Genomic DNA, 17336 nt, shown 5'->3' with positions numbered 1-17336 from the left:
CAGATGCATTTGCTCACATTTTATGACATTATAAATGCAATTTACTGGACTGGGATGATTTAATTTGGCACATCAGACGATTTTGCAACCAGTTACGAATTATCCACTCACGTATTAGGCTACAAAATTCACTAATATCTTGCATTGTCTAGACAATTGATAGAGATATCAAACTGGATCAGAGCAAGAACACATCTCTAGAATACTGTCAGGGTCCCTGATGTCTCCCCTTTACAGCTGCTTTTTGAGATGTCTCAGGGAAAAGATATTTAATCAATATAAGGTGTTCTTTATGCATTCCAAACAACGTCCATTCCAGCACTCAAAGTCTTTACACAAATGTCAGGACCATCTTTCTTTCAGTTCTTGAAACTAACTCAGGACAATTCTACAAGCCTTTAATTAAGCTTCTGCTTCTCTTTTAGCTTTCTCGAAGAGAAGTATTGCCCTGACAGTACTACTCTCTTAAAGTGGACACAGAATCAGAGCTTGCTTGGGATCAGACTATTCAAGTTTGGCAAACAATGGGAGCTATACACTGATCCCCTAGGAGAGGGTCTAAAAGGAACAACAATAACCAAGCTGTTTTAGGCAGAACAAAAGGTAGACACAGAATGGCCACCAAATCCAGTATTCACAAATTCTTGCAGTGGACTGGTTTTGTTCAGTCTCTTAAAAGGCTTTTTAAATTACTATAAACTTATTCTGTCTTCCCATATGTATTAAAAAATAAATGAGTAAAAAACACCATTAAGTTTTAAGCCTATGGACACTTTTTCTTCTTCCCATGGACATGACTGCTACTGTAGGTATGAAGATTATAATCTGAAGATTTTTAATATGTATCAAGCATAGAAGCTAAACAGTCTTTGGTAACAGTGATGAGTCTATACTTTGAGACTCAAATAGTGCCAAAAAGAACAATATATCATTATGTTTAATGTGCATGCATTTTACCAATTTCAATGTAACAGAGATTTGTATAATTTGTCTACTTAGTCATCACCTAACTGCTTTAAATAACAACTCTGTACCTGAAAGCATAAATACATTCTAGGTTTGTATGTCTCAAGGTAATAACTGCAATCTATTATTGTGTTTCAGAAGCAATAGTACAAAGAATGATGATAGACACTCACCCAGTAATTTTCATCAGTAGATCTCAGGAGACCTTGTGAAGGTCAATGCGATCATCCCATTGTTGATGATGGAGAAGGAAAGCATTGAGATGAACTTGCTCAATGTCATATGTCAGAGCAGTGCTAAAGCTGACAATTGACTTCAGGTTTTCTGTATCCAGGATAAAGGATTTTGCCTTGCAAGCCACCTAACATGTCCATATACCCCTGGGAATTCTTCTAATTACTGTTTCACATCTCGTGTGTATTGTGTTTATCAGTGTTAGAACCTGGAAGAGCACACCAGGCTTTTATGGTGTTTCTCTACAGGCTTCACCATAAAATATTTTATAATTTACAGGCTCCACTGAAACTCTCTATTGCCACCCATGGAAAAAAAAGTCAGAAATAAAGTTTGAGATTTTGTTTGAAAAACAAAATGTTAATATTTCAGTAGGACAAAAAGGTGACACAGATCCAATCCCAACCTAAATCTACAGATCTAGGTAAAATTACTAAATGTTTGATCATCAGTTCCAATCGTGCTGTGCTAATAACTGAAAGCAAATTTGATGTTGTCACTTGCATTTTCCTTAATCCTCCGGAAAGCTGTCCTGGCTGTAAAATTCATCCCACTGAAATCTCAGGACTCAGTAACTTTGGAGCCTTCCTGGAAGCACAGTCTCTGCTGAAGGTGGTCATGGAACACCATCCTACCCAGGAGCCTTGTTCTAGAGGGGTCAGGAGCTACAGCCAAACCTGCTGAGATTGTAAACAGCCCAGTGCTGTGTTTATCTACCCACAGAGGTATGAACCCTGTGCAAATCACATCAGGCATTTAGTGTTATTATTTCACACCTTCAGTGAATGATAGAATCAGCAAGGTTCAAACAGATCTCTAAGAACATGAAGTCCACCCTGGCACTACCACTGTAGCCTCTATAAACCACTAAACCACATTACCAGATCTTAAACATCTCCAGGGATGGCGACTCTGCCACCTCCCTGGGCAACCTGCTCCAGTGCCTGACCACCCTAAGGGTGACAAATCTTTTCCTAATGCCTGACTCTCCTGTCTCAGTTTGAACCCAGCTATGCTGGCAGCAGGCTGAGGCAGCAAGGAGCAGCTCACGTACTGTGAGTCCCCCAGTGCGCTGGGGGATGCCGGGCGGTGTCGCACCGACCCCACACACCCGCGGCGGTGCAGGGCCCAGGGGGGGACAGGGCCAGCTCTCGGTGCGGGTGCCGGCGGGCCCAGCCCGGGGCACAGGGATGGTGCCGGTCCCGGCAGGGCCGGCGGGAGGAGGAGCCGGGCCGGCCCGGGGCACAGGGCACAGGGCACAGGGCACAGGGATGGTGGCGGTCCCGGCAGGGCCGGCGGGAGGAGGAGCTGGGCCGGCCCCCGGAGGGGCGGTGCTGCTGCGGCCCGGCCGCGCTCCGGAAGCGGCGCGGGGAACGCGCGGAGCGGAGCGGCGGCTGTGGGTGAGTGAGGGAGGGAGGCAGGGAGTGAGGGGCGAGCGGGCTGTGCCGGCAGACGGGCTCGGACAGGGCTCGGACATGGCCTGGGGGCGCCTCGGCTGCCACCACCCGCCCGGTTCGGGGGGCTGTGTGCCCTTCCCGGCCACCGCCACCGCTCCGGCCTTCCCCGCCCAGCAAAGTGCTGCTCCTCAGCGCCATTTGCGTACGGTTTCTATTTAAAATCTATCCAGCAGCACCTCTAGGGATGTTTTCAGGTGTCAGTTCACACCTGTGCAGTTTGGTTATGCGCTGGCATTTCATTCCTGCGTGGGTCGTGGCTGGTTGGTATTTGCGTCACGGAAAGGGTACTTGTAAGTGTACAAGAGCAATAAAGGAATTTTTTAATTAAGTTTTAATCTGTGGTGACCCTTCGAGGTCAAGAAATAGTCACAGAGAGACGGTGAAAACCGCTAACATCTTTTGGTGGTTCCTCGGTGAAGAAAACCTAAGAATTGTGCAAGCTGAAAATCCAGCCTTTATCTAAGGAACTAGCCCAGCAAAAGGCTCTGGGTGTGCAGATCCGTGGCTGAGGAGAAACTCGTGCTCTTGAGAAACTGGGGGAAAGGCCGTTTTATTGCATCCTTGTAAATGTTTCTGAAACGTGGTGTGGTAAAAGGTTATGTTTACTGGCGTTCGTTCCTCATGGGAGCTGGACGGTGGACCTAATCCAGTAAAACGCCAGAGAGAAATTAAGCAGCTGAAAATAAAATTAGCCCATTAAACCTGTGAGTGCCATTCGCCTTACGTGTTATTTTCTCTGTTTCATGAGGGTTGTACTTTGCGTTGCTGTCTCTTGAAGTGAAGATTGACTCTTCACCTTGGTAGGGTGGCAAAGCTTGGGTTATTTACAAATGGTCTTTATAGGGAGCGACCTGGAAGTCATCAAATTATAGAGCCATCTATTCCACTTCATCTTTAGTTATTAGTGTTACTGCAGGGGAGCATGTGCTACACAGGGGAAGTGCAAAAACAAAACAGTAAAAACAGTTTTAAAAATGCATGGGACACTTACCTCTGAGCAAAAAAGACAGATGACTTTTGAGAACTAATCAAGCATCTCTTATTTTTGATGATTTTGAAGTTCGCTCCTCAAAAAAGCCCCTCATTTCACTAGTGCAAGAAAATGCATCCAATTTAATGGCCCTTCTATGGGCATTTGAGGACTGTAGTGCTCAGTTTCATTTGGACATACTCAAAAGAGACAGTAAAATAGTTTGGTACTCTGCTGACCACAAGTAATTGTTGTGGTACATAAAACTAGCAGATTCCAGTAACTAATGATTTTTAGCTGTGTTTTAGACTGCACCTAAACAATAGTTTTTGGATCAGTTGAGAAGCAATTGAGATCACTGTGGTAACTGACAGATATTATTTATGATGCTTCATTTGTGAATACAAAATACATAACAAATGGCTTCATTTTTCAAAGCCTGCTACTGGGAATTCTTAAGGGTAAAATAGTTTTATGCCAAATTGTGAACTGATTGCTTCTAATCAACCAAATGATGGTAGAACCCTATGAAAAGCACACACACAATCTATCATGTTTGGGTCTCTTGATAGTCCCTCTAAATGCTACCTTATGCTGGCGTGTATCCACTCAGGCTTTTAACAGATCCTTCAAATGAGCAAAACAACACACTGTGCTGTCTAACAGAGTGCAGTAGCACAGAACAAGAATGTTAGTTACTTTAATGTCATTTCCAACTAGCAGTGCCATTTGGAGCAGAACGCTTAATTACAGGATGTTTGTGGTTCTTGTCAAGCTGGTTTGGGTGTATTAGGCGTAAGTTGGACAGCAAACTAGAAACATTACAGAAATAGGAGATTGTTGCTAATATGTCATCCTTGGTAACTGTTGTCTTATTGACTAGGAATAAGAAAACTAGAATTTATAAAAGCTCATTATCCAGAGAGCAGTAAGCCTTCACTGTCTCCAGCCTAGAGCAGAGGATACCAAAATACATTGCTTGCCTCCTCTGCCAGTTAAGTGTGGCTACTATTTTAAGGGATAGCTCTGTTTTATCTGGCTTAAACACTTCTGGCTAAATTTTAAAAAAACACGTTGGACTGTTTATATACGACCTATAAATGTTTGTGCTTGTCTCAAGGCCGGCAGGTGGAGTCCAAGATAAAAAATGCTGGTTTGATATTTGGCATTAATAAAAACATAAATGTAATTAAAGAACTCTAATAACATCAAGCAGGGTTCATGGGGTGACAAAAAGATAGTTCTGTCAAAGTAGTAGTACCTCATAATAATGACTGGGGATTCTAGAAAGGCGTTGAAGTGTTCAAACTATTTGTCCTAGATAATTGTGAGGCGAGTTGCAAACTTACTTTGCTGCTGTTTTCTGACTGGCAGTTTTTGTGTTATCTTTATGCTGGCCAGTAACTTTGCATGAACAGCTGGACTGAATTGATTATTTCAAGGGAACTCAATAAATCAGCTAATGGAGCCTGAAACCTGTTTATTAAAATAGTAGTCTTATGAGTGATTAATTGCAAACAGTTTTTTATTGAGTAATCAATTTAATTATCTGGCAGGACACCTAATGAATACTAGAGCCATATCCCTGTAGTCAGCAAGGGTACTCTGTGATAGCTTATCATTAAAATTGTATTTTGTATCCCTGCTTTCACCAAGTGAGCTTCTTTGCACTTTGCCAAAAAGATAGTTTTAAGGATTCCCTACCATACTTGTGGTAGGGCTGTAGATAGGAACCTCTAAAACCATAGATTTGAAGGTGATCTGAGCTATGAGTGTTGTTTTTTAAATAATTTGTATGTAGAAGATCCAAGTCTTCCTGAACTTAGTTCAAGTCCAGTATGATTGCAGTCTACTGAAAATTCAGCAATAGGAGTCTGAGAAGGGGCATATCAGCTTCTCAAAACTGGTTAGATTTTCTCTATTAAACCTAGCTATGATCCTTTTTAAACAACTGGCTAGTAAATCAGTTATCCAAAATTCAAGACTGCGTCTTCACTTTATGATTAATTTCTTAGGCAGTTGTTTTGGGATTGATGTGATAGAGGCAAAGAAAGCCAACAGTGTGATTTAATTCCATTTTCTCAGTGCCTTATTGTGCAACCTGTTAAACAGAAAACAGTTGGGATAGCTCTGCTACTGCTGCTCTTAGCTCAGAGATTATGAGTCAACTTGGGAGGGAAATTCCTTTTGTCAGCAAACAGAATTTAAAATACTTTGAGGTATATATATATATATATATATATATATATATACTCACACACACACTGCTGTGCACTGATTTCCTTGTCAAGCATGTCATGAGTCTTGCACCCCTTTTTGAGTTATTTCATGTCCTGCAGCAGAAGAGTCTCTTTGCAGGATATTAGATTGCAAGACTGAACTTGTTGTGCCATGAAACAACAGCAGGCTGGTTGTAGTGCTGAACTGTGACTTAACAGGAGCCAACAGCAAGCTGTTAATTAAAAAAAAAAATCTGTATAAATGCTGCACTTGCAGCTGTGCTTCTGGTGACATGAAATGTAGTCAAGATGGTCCATTTCCTGATATCTCTTCTGACAAAATATGTAGAAATTAAAGAGCAAGACACTTTCTACATATTTTGAAAGTATGGTTAAAAATCCTGGGTTGCTCAAATGGCCTTAGAGTTGTGGTGTTGAATTCTGCCTCCCTCTCCCCTCGACTTACCTTGAAAGCCCTTGCATGGCAAAAGCTCTCAGTAGCAATAAAAAATGGTTGTGTGTCATTGGGTGGTAGCATTCTGATAATTGTTTAGCAGCCACAAAAAATAAAGATCAGGCTGCAGTTTTATTACCAGAAAAATGTTAATTGGACAACAAAAAATATTTGAAAGCTGTTTTGTTGGTTTGAAATGGAAAGCACATTTGTCATGCCATCTGCATGGCCAGAATTTTAAATATAGCACAAGTGCTGGAAACTCCTCATCAAAATGTAAACTCTGGACACAAAATGTCCAGTGTATTTCTGTTTGTACCTGACCTTCTACCAAATGCTGAGCAATAATTTCTCCTGGACTTTGATAATAACTTGGCGTAAAGTATACTTTATTTGCAGGTCTGTGAGTATCTTTAATCAGGCTTTTTCTAGCTTCTGCAACAGTTTGAGTCTTATTTTCTCTCCTTTATTCTAACAGAAGCATTTGCCTTACTTAAGAGAGGGAAAAAAAGTAAAGGTACTTTATTGGTAATTATCAGAAAATTACTTAAGTCTTTTTTCATGTACTGCTAACACGCTAGCCTTTATCAGTATTTTCCTGATGCATGTTTCTTTCCTAAAAATCTGAACTAGCCAGGCATAACTTTTAAAACACTGCCATAGGAATTTGGTTAGTAAACCAGTCTTTAAAACTAATCTATTTTGGAAGTTGGTTTTTTTTTTTGGTTTTTTTTATTGTGAGCTATTAGTCGGTACATTGCAATCCTTGAACTTCAGCATAGAAGCAAGTTTACCTTTTTATAATTTGCAGTGTAGTAGATAATCTTTATTTCTATTTTAGGCTATTACAGAATGACCTTGCATTGAGCCTTTGTGGAAGAAGCAAGATTTAAACATCAGTTCTTCAATGTGCATCCTTCTATTCAAATTTGACCCCCGACCAGTTTCCAAAAATGCATACAGGTAAGATGGTTGTAGTTAAAACAGACTCGCTTCTGTAATTTTTCACGCAATTTCTTTTTGTAGCCAGGGTGTGAATTACAAACTCAAATCAGTATTAGGTATTCAATTTTGTGTTTAGCTTCATGTCTTTCCTCACTGGAGGAGTTACTACAACCTTTTGAGAAAAAGGTTGGTTTTAGATTGTCAGAAGTCTGGGGCTTTCTAGTCATGGACTATTGCTGGTGATCTGTCATGTGCTGTATAAGTCCTTTGAATATTGTATTCCCATTTTTTAAAGTCTTGCCTTCTACTTTATTAATTAATGGGAATCCTATTGGTTGGGCATCGCAGTTGTAGCTGTTCCCTGCTTTCAGTATGGTAGATACATTTAGGGCATCCAGTTTGCAACCAAGGAACTTCTAATAAGTGTCCTACCCTTTCCCCTCCCCAAAATCTGTTTGCAGTTAATATTGTAGACAATAAACTAAGTCATGTGTATGAAATGTTTAGCCAAAGCCTTAAGAAAAAATAAGCTTGCAGACTTCTAGGTAAGTTTATAAGAATGTATCAATGTCATACAGTGAGTTTCCAGAATACTAAACTTCCTGTAATCATCTTCTCCCTCATTATAGCCCTTAATTTTTAAATTTCATGTCCAACATCAGTATCTTTGGGTACTTTGAGTATGTAATGGAAAGACAGCACTTCAGGCATACGCAGGCTATCAAGGTTTATTGCTTTCTGTATTTATATATACTGTGTAGGTTCCATATTACTGTGTAGGGTACAAGTATTGGTATTCATCCAGAAACCATCAGAGTCAGTCTGCTCAGTAAATGGTTGTGCCTTTCACTGACTTGTTTTCCTGTCCTCTCGTATTAAGAAGCAGATGCCATTCTATAGATAGAAAGGAAATGAGAACCGAAACCTCAATTGTCCACAGAGTGCATTCCTTTCTGCATCTGGAGCCTGCCTAAAAAGGGGTTTTGTTTATGATGTGACTGGTGCTGAATTAATATACCCATTTATTTGGTCTGACTTTCTTTGTGTTGGTAGTTAGCAGAAGACAGATTCATCAATTTGATGCCTCTTGGGAAAATCCTTTGGATGTAAACTGCAGTTGCTTGCCAAGTGAACTTTCTGCCATGATCAATATTTAAAAGTAAAACTTACAGTAGTTTGCCTGCTATAAAAAATTGCATCCAGATTGAACTTACTAATTTATATCAGAAAACAACTTGCTGTCAGTGTCAGAATAAGACAACACTTTTGAGATGTTTGGCCCAAATTCAGGGGTATTTAACTGTATTTAACTTCCTCTATCTCTTTTGTTAAGCAGTGCCTTGCTCTGTACCTCTGAGATAAATCACTCTGAGGCACCTGTTTGGGTGATAAATGCCAGGCCACAGTGTTCTTGGCATGAGATGTTAAAATCAGATACATAACTTTAGTCCCTTTTTCATTTTCCTTAACACACCGTAACTAAATCTTTTTGCTTTTCTTTATCCAGAAAAATGTTGAACTTCTTTCTTTTTAAATTGTTCCTACTTTTTTCCACCTTTGCCTCAGCTTTCTGACCGACATAGGTCTGAGTATCAGCTGGGAGTGGTTCCCAGCCCTCCTAATTCCAAGCAGCATTACAGCCATTAGACCAAGTTAGGCATCTCTCAACTAGACCTTGCTAAGGGTAATTTTTCTTGACAGCTTGAGCATCACTGTGCTGTAGCTCTGTTTATTTAATGGCAAGGTCTTGGAACAGTTTTCCCAGCCAAAAGGGGATTCCTGTGCCTGCAGACATACTAATTGGTCTGTCCATCATGAAGCAAGCGATTAAACTTTCCTTACTGTTCTCTGCTTTGCATCTCTAACTAAAAGAAAGTGTCTGTAATAGGCATTAAAAGTTGAAAGACAAACAGCTTCTCATTGGCTGAGTTTACTGGCTAGAAGAAAATGGCCAAGCTAAAACATATTCTCTGTAACACTTAAGAGAGATTTCCATCCAGGTAGATTCTGGTTTCTAGACCAATATATTGGCCAATTTTCTTGAGCATCTAATTAAACAAATCACTCACCCTTGTGACACGCTAACAAATCCATCTGCCTGTACCTTTGCAACCTGTTCTGTTTTGTCCCTTGGGGCCTCTTTGTGGTAAAGTTTAGTGCAGTGTAACAAGCACTTTACTGTAGTCCATTATTATTGTCAGAGGTAATATGCTGCCTTTACATCTTTCTGAATAGTACTGAGTATGTCTTACAAATAAATAAATGTTTCAAGCTTCAAAGCTATAATCACAGCCTCTTTTCTGGAGCTGAATTGCATTGAAGGAAATTGCTTTAATGGAATGATTTCTCATGTTTTCATTTCTTTCGATATTAAAATAAATCTTGACACGTAAATCCTAATATAGTTGAATTATTTGAGCTATAAAAATAGCTGAATAGGCTTTTTGCAATTTATTAGAAGATGAGGTTCACTTAATATTGCTCCTTTTCAGTATAATTATGTTTCATAAAAGACAAAATAAAGATGTTTTTATTATTATGCTCTTGTAAACTAGCCTTGTGCTAAATTTAGGAATCTGCATTAAACTTAAGATGGGGAATATTCAATCACGCAAGAAAGACCTCACTTATTTTTAATATTTAGATATTATAAACAAACCGTAGTTTCATGTCAAGAATTATTGAAGGCAAAGTATAATTGAAGCTTCAGGAGGTGAGAAATGCACTTCAGCCAAACTAATTTTTAACAGTGGAGATGTTCATTTAAATAAAAGTCTGTGAAAGGAGGCTGCATCCTGTTAATGGAGTATGTTGAAGAAGGTGACAGAAATTTGTTAAACCAGCAGAAAGCCTATAGCTCAAAGACTTAAATCAGCTAGAAGAAGAGAAATTGTGTAAGTTTGAAAGGAACAATATTATTTTTGCATTAGAAAGATAAAAATGTACCCACAGTTTACTTTCCAACAGATGCTATCTTTGTTGGGCAAAATGCTAAGCACTTACCTTACAGAAAGGATGCTGTTGAAGTGTTAGGTCCTTCTAGTTTATAGTTGATTATGATTCTTTTTCTGTAGTATTTCTAATATGCAACTTGCACTTTGCAATCCTCTCTTAAAATAGTGTATTAGGGAAGAGATGAATTTGCAGGAAAGTTCAGAAACCTGCAGAAAATGTCAGTGCATCTGAATACTGAATAAAGTAATGAGATGTCATTGGAATTGATTCTTGTGTGTTGTGGCTAAAAATTAGAATTAAAATTGTATGGTCTGTCTTCAGTTTCCAGTAGCAAACTTGTCTTCTGCTGTGTAGACATAATTGAGATGCAGCTGGTAGGAGGAACTGACAGTGAAGAAGATACTGAGGTTATGGAAAACCGGTTAAGAAAATCTGCAGGTTTTTGAAAGATGGCATTTCATTAAAATTAAATTAGGCAACATAGCTGGAGAGAAAGGGGAGCGTTCACTGTCTCGCAATTGAAATAAAGGCGAGTCGTGTTGTGGGTACTGATGAGCAGGACTTTGGGAGCTGTGCTGGAGCTGTGCAGGGCTTTCTGCAGTCACCTGCTGCTGTGAGCCTCCAAACAGGGCTTGCCTGGGGTCACAGTTGTCTTTTGCCTTTACTTGGATCAGCCAAATCCATTACCTGCTCCTCAGGTAAAGATGTTCTACCAATGAAAAACACTTTCTAAAAAATAATTTCAAAATATTAATTGTCTTTGATTAAGCTGTGACTTCGTGCTGAGGAATCTTAAAGTTGTTTATGCGATCTTAATTCAATGTCCTCTGCTGTAAGTACTATTTTTTGAAAATACCAGTTGCCTCATTCACTCACAAGATTAACTTGCTGAGTGTCTCATGATTGTGAGAGAGAAGGCTGCTGTCAGATGTCAGTCGACCTTTACACTGAGTGATAAAGGTGAGATGGGAGATAAAGGATGGTTTCATGCTTAAAATGAGTTAATGCTGTGGCAAAAATTGGATTCTGCTTCTGCCTGTACTGTGAAGTTCCAATTTGTAAGTGATAGTATCTTTTTTCCTCTTGTGTTCTACAGGCTTATTCTAGCAGCTAATAGAGATGAATTTTACCACAGACCATCCAAATCGGCCGACTTTTGGGACAGCAGCAATGAGATCCTTAGTGGTATGTATGTCTTGATATTTTCAGTGGTTTTCATATAACTTACAAGGGAATCAGAGCCTGGATTTTTTTATTATTAGGGTGTTGGTGTTGCTTTTCTAATAAGAAGTTTTCTTCTTCCTTATACTTCTGTCATAAGTTTGAAAGATGTTTTTTAATTTTAATGTATTTAACAACCTAACTCTTACTTATTCCATTAGGTCTGGATATGGAGGAAGGAAAAGAAGGTGGCACATGGCTGGGAATCAGTAAGAAAGGCAAGATGGCAGCCCTGACAAACTATATGCAGCCAAAGATTGATAAAAATGCAAAAGGAAGAGGTATGAAGGAGTTGAAATAAATTTAAAAAAAAAGAAAGCAGACAAACAAACCCTGGTGTTCCAGTAAAATAGTGATGATTACAATATTAATTTTCTTAACACAGCTTTGTGGACAAATAGAGTGTTTATGCGCTGTAAGAAGAATTTTTGAATGGATGAGTTTGAGTACATATGTGAGGAACTTGACTTGGATAATGATTTTTTGAGGCAAAAGTAAAGCAAGATGTAATGCCTAGAGTCTGAAGTCACATTAAGACAAGAAATCCAGCACTGTCTCCTCTGGAAAGTAATTCTAATTAACAGGCAGAACAATTAGCCAAGCACTGAGCTAGTTTTAGATTACAGTGGACTTTTTAAAAAGTGCATATTCGTATTCAAATACCTATGTCAGGGAGTGCAACTTGGATTATGCTGGAGGTAGCCTAAAAGATTCTTCTTCCCCACTGATAAATCAGAGGGGAAATAATACGAGAAATAATAGGAGAAACCCTGTTTAAAAGAGCATGCTCAAAAGAGCAAATCTGTGGCTTTTTTTAAAATCAAAGTGGGTCTGTTTGTAACTGTCATAAAGTACTGGATTGGGAATGTATTGCAATGACAAAACATGTTATACAGAAAAACAAATGAACCATGTCATTTGTATTTAATTTTAGGTCATATATCTGGTAAATGAAGCAAGACAAGAAAGAATTTGTAAGGTGGGAGGAGAGGACAGGCACATCCAGTCTACAGTAGTTAGTAAATGTGAATTCTGTAGAATTTTTGACCAAGAGCTTTTACTGAGTTCTTCAGAGTAGAAGTCAAGCTCTTAACGTGAACATGGTACAATGATATAAGACTTTTAAAAGTTGGTTCATTATTTGGTTTGATCTTGTGGTCTGGGGTTTATTTCCACTGTTACAGTCTGTTGGCAACAGGAATCTTTATCTTTCTGTTTGTTTTACCAGACCTGTCAGAATAGTCAGCAAACACATACAAGTTGCTCTATGTACTTCTCTTTCTTAGGTGCTCTTGTAACAAACTTCTTGACTGCAGATCTGGACAGCTACTCTTACTTGAAGAAAGTTTCAGTAGAGGGACATCTTTACAATGGATTTAATTTATTAGCAGCTGACTTGAAGTAAGTCTACAAAACATCGCAGTTCCAATGTCAGAGGGAGAAAGATAATAGTAGTGCTGTACATACACGTCATAGCAGTGAAGTGTAACAATACAAAAGCCTGTCACAAACTAAAGTTAGAGCTCATGTTTTTTGCTAATTGGCATGCAAGGTCCTAATTTTTCTGTAGTGATCCTTTCCTTTGTTATTTTTTTTCATTCAAACACTGGAGGGCTATCTTGTATTCTGAGCATTGCTACCCACAAAAGTTTTTGCGACTCCCTGATAAGCTGTAGCTAGTCTTTACCCTGAAGGCTCTGGGGCTTGTGTTTTGAGAAAACAAAACCTTGGCTCATCATTTCTCAGACACCTTTTTTCTCTGAAAGGTGACATGCTGCAGCAGGATTAGAACAACTGAAAGCTTTCAAGCTATTATTCCTGCCAGAGTGGCTATGTCATCAATCTTTCCTGAAACATTAAAAATCAGCACAAGACAGCGTAGGTTAACTTAAAGTTTCTTTAGCTGAGCAAGGATGTTGGATACTTGATCGTGATCACTGTGGTTGGCACAGTCCTTTCCACTGTATGTGTGTATGCACAAGTCCATCTGCTGATTTTCCTTTGCGTTCTGCCTGATTGAGAAGAATGGAAATCCAGGGCTAAGCCATATCCAGGCCATGTGTCAGTTCCCACTTGGATGCACACTGCATGACTGGGAGCACATCTAAACTGCCAGGAGCACACTACTGCTTTGGCACACTTGGTGCAAAACATTAATCTTATTAGACAACCTGATGGTGCAGGAGCTTGTCCCACTCAGCTTTTCTGCATGCTTCTGGGAGTACACTTTAGGCAGAAGGCCATAGTGTTTACTGTTTGCAGTAGAAATAATTTCTAGCACCCTCTCATTAACTGGCCTTGTGTTTATGTTTTTCACTTTCTGTATTAGACCACCTTCAGCTGGTGGTTCAGACTTACCAGTCAGTTCTGTGAAGATAACATGAGTGTATTTCTGCTTGGTGTGCCTGCTTAGAAATAAACATACAGGTTATATTTCCAGAAATTCAATCCAGAAGCAGGCTAGGCAGTTGGAGGGTTTGATGCTTTTTAGTCTTTTTACTCTCTACTTTACAAAGTTCATTGTCCCACCAGAGACTTCCCAAAATTTTTCAGTTGCTTAAATTAATTTTACCATGATCAGAGGATTTGACTTTTTGTGCTTTCTGATATATGTTGCTGCCTGGCTAGATTGCATCGATTGGAAGGCTGTCTTTAATTGAAAAGGCAACAGAAGAAATAATCTTACACATTTTCAAGCAAACATGATATTCAAGATGTGACCTACCAAGCAGTTAGTTTGAGTTTCTTTGTTTAAATTTAGGTAAATAGAATAGTCATAATGGCTGCTAGTATGATGATATTAAAGTAGGTTTGATTGATATTATGTAAGGCAATCATTCCTGCGTTGGTTTTGTTTGTTTATTCCTCCATGCTGGGCTGATGGAGAGTTGTATGCTCAATTGAATAGTCTTTCCGTGATGCTACAGGTCATAATTCCTTGTTGAGTATCACTCTGAAAGCTGTGTGTGTTGATTAACTTCTCTGTTTTGACATGTCCTTAGCCTTGGATACTCTGATGAAATGAAATTCTTGGCAAGCTAATGATGCAGAGCAATTTCAATAAGATTTGTAAACTTGTCATTTTAGGAAATTAGAATTACTCCTAAGAGAAATGTGGTATATGAATGGAAGCTACTTCTCTGGGTAAATAGAAAATGTTACTGTAGTTGATGCTGTTTTGTTGGGCCATGTAACTGTTCAGAACAAAGATTGAGGACTCTTCTTAACATGTTGTTCCATTGTGTAACAAATAGTGATTGGCTCTGCTAGATCGTGTGAAATGGAGAGGAAACTCAGACTGAAAGTGTAAATGAAGCACTGATAGGGAGGGATGTACCTGAGCACCATACTGCTGACTGTAAGCAGTATATCTAGAGAGATTCACAATGTTTGAATCTTCAGGAACATCTTTCAGAAAAATTTTGTCTTCTCTCTGTATAATTATGATGCCAGTGTGCTAGATAACAGGTGCAGTAATATGAGCAGGAGAGCCGGAAACAACTATAGAGGTTGTAAAATCTCATTGTTTATTTCCACAGCTTGGTGTGACTCTTATTTTTAACATGCATGGGTTTTGACACTTTTAGTGTAATAATCTATTTACTCTCTGGCATCTCTTGATGTCAATTTAAATACTATTGATTTCTTGTTTTAAGAAAATTACTTAGTAGTTTTATTTTTCTGATTTTTCAGTTTATCATCTTGGGTGTACCTGCTGAGTATGAGAGTCATGAATATTTATCCAGTTTGCTAAACATACTTTTATGTTGAATTATAGCATGTGGCAAACAGTGTCTATTTGGAATCTTGTGCAGCTGCAAAATTGGCTTCAAGGGAGGTGGTGTTGCCACTCTGATTTTGACTATCCATAGGTCTGATTGGAGAGGAACAAGGTTATTAGTGGCTGGACTGGTTTCTAAGGAAATACCTGCTCAATATTCAAAGGAGTTTTCCTTCTTCCTCCATTTGTGATAATACCTTTAGGCAGTGAGCTGCTTTTGTTGATGATCAGAACATCATTTCTGTCCTGAGGAAACCTGTGTTTTTGTCCAGCAAATCTACTGCTACACTTATTTAGGCTTCCATGGGTATCTCTGACTTGTGTCAGGGCTGTTGTGCAGCATCTCACTTGTGCTCCTTACTGCCAAGTGTGTAATACCGACTGCCCTGAAGGACAAATTGGCAGCTCCCTGTCACCCATCCAGCAAGTTTAGAGTCTCTGACAGGTTGTCAGTTAGAACCCACATAGTTTACGTGCAATAAGATCCTTGTGTAACAGGAGTGAATCACTTTCTCCATGACGGATAGACAAATTGTCCCTTTCACACAAGTCAGCTGGAGGGGATTGCAGAGGAATGCCTTTTGGGTGAGCTTTTCTGCTCTCACCTGTCAAAGTCAGTTTTCAATCCCTGCAGGGAAAATGTAGTAAACTTTACCATCACCTGCAGGCTCTGGTTGAGTACCATGACCTGGCTGGGTGGGAAGGATTTGATTACTCTCCAGAGATTGGATTTAGGTGCCTTTGCAGTGGATAGTCAGATAGGATCACAGTGCTGGTGTGGAAAGAGCATGGATGGTCAAGTCACCAGGATTGCTCTGTAAACTCATTTACATTTCTTCTCATGCACTGTCCAAATGCAGTATCAACATTTGCAGAGTACACCTGCCTTGCTTCTTGTGGCTCCCTCATGAAAAGGAGGTACTTCTGCATAGATCTTCAGTCATTTCCAGTGGACAGACAGGCCAATGTCAAAAGAAAGAAAAATGCTTCTGAAAAACTTTTATCTCTTTCCTCTGGTGTCAGCTTCTGCCTGGCCTAAAATACTAGGACACTGCCAAAGAAATGTTCAGACATTGACAACAGAATCAGAGTAGTGTTTTAAGAGACACTTAGTATGCTGTGAGTATCCAGCAGAATTCTTTTCACCATTTCTTTTTGGTAGATGATATGTTTGGGCTTTATAGTTGGTGGTTTGGTGTTTGCTTGTTTGTTTTTAGCTTCAGAACAGAAAGAGTTTTCTGATTAGCTCATGAACATTGAAGAAAAGAAAATTAATCTGTGAACCATACTACTTATTTGAAACTACTGTTAAGCATTTCAAGCTGCCAATTTCATCTTTTGTCCTTGCACAAAAATACATGCACACATTATTCATAAAACAATCCAGTGTCCTTGTCTGTAAAATATTCACCCTGTTAACAGAGTAGAGCTCAATGCCCAGGAGAGTGATCTCTTGGTGATAACCACACTCTGTGGAGCTTTAGTGCCTCACTGCCTTTTTTCTTTTTCTTTCACTCTGCGTTTTTGTTGGACATGACTTGGAGCCACCTTGAAGTTGAAGCAGGGCAGGCGTGCAGAAGGACATTGCTTATGTTTCACCAGCATTAAGAAGTGATTGTGGCAAACTCTGTATGGCTTCCATGTTGCTGTGAAGCTTCTATTACTACTGAGATTTATGCTGCCTAGAATATTTCCTAGAACATTTATTATTGCTTACATTTCTTGACAGAATGATGTATCTAAGAGCATAATTTTAGTTTCTTTCTGCTGTCAGGTATGGCTGGGATTTAAAAATATGTCTGTTGGGTCCTATTGTCATCACTTTAATTATGCCTTTATTACTTCTCCAGTAAAATTGGTATCTATGCTTGTAAGGCTGGGAGGGAAGAAAACCTTGAGTATGGGCCAGGGTTTTGAGGCTATTGCTGTGATCAAGCTTACAGTGATTTTTCATCTTGGCTTCTGCTTTGATGTTCAGTACTGAGTACCTGTAAACAGTAGGAAGGGAATAGGCAGAGCCAAATGATAAAAGAAAGCATAGCTGACTGGCACAGTGAACTAAATTTTGAAAGTATCCCCATTTCAGAAGTCTCTTGGGAGGCTTTAGTCCTCTTTTGATAGAAGACAGTGGCAG

At 39.3% G+C, this 17336-nt stretch overlaps 2 protein-coding genes across 5 annotated transcripts in view; one reads left to right on the top strand and one right to left on the bottom strand.

Annotated features, from left to right (window-relative positions):
• The first annotated feature begins 1839 nt into the window (after positions 1 to 1839).
• The window catches only part of TANGO2 (transport and golgi organization 2 homolog), a 22861-nt gene continuing 7364 nt past the window's right edge, over positions 1840 to 17336 (top strand). The window contains exons 1-5 of one of the 4 annotated variants that reach the window (XM_085075794.1): positions 1840 to 1925; positions 7142 to 7263; positions 11297 to 11385; positions 11583 to 11702; positions 12708 to 12822. In XM_085075794.1, the coding sequence (XP_084931920.1) occupies positions 7208 to 7263; positions 11297 to 11385; positions 11583 to 11702; positions 12708 to 12822 (380 nt within the window). In that variant the 5' untranslated portion in view covers positions 1840 to 1925; positions 7142 to 7207. Of the gene's footprint in view, positions 1926 to 2460; positions 2601 to 3431; positions 3458 to 7141; positions 7264 to 11189; positions 11386 to 11582; positions 11703 to 12707; positions 12823 to 17336 lie in introns of those variants that run through there. The other 3 variants (XM_085075793.1, XM_085075795.1, XM_085075792.1) reach the window with 3 other exon arrangements.
• Positions 1925 to 17336, bottom strand: part of LOC146430277 (uncharacterized) — a 27948-nt gene continuing 12536 nt past the window's right edge. The window contains exons 2-3 of the mRNA XM_085075796.1: positions 5885 to 6079; positions 1925 to 3584 (exon numbers count right to left, since the gene is read on the bottom strand). Of these exons, the coding sequence (XP_084931922.1) occupies positions 2247 to 2795 (549 nt within the window). The 5' untranslated portion in view covers positions 2796 to 3584; positions 5885 to 6079 and the 3' untranslated portion in view covers positions 1925 to 2246. The remainder of the gene's footprint in view (positions 3585 to 5884; positions 6080 to 17336) is intronic.

Source organism: Lichenostomus cassidix, chromosome 15 (genome assembly GCF_008360975.1).
Source record: "Lichenostomus cassidix isolate B80296 chromosome 15, HeHo_3.0, whole genome shotgun sequence".
Taxonomy (NCBI): domain Eukaryota; kingdom Metazoa; phylum Chordata; class Aves; order Passeriformes; family Meliphagidae; genus Lichenostomus; species Lichenostomus cassidix.
The sequence above is the reverse complement of the archived record's forward strand: the minus strand, read 5'-3'. Positions and strand labels throughout refer to the sequence as shown.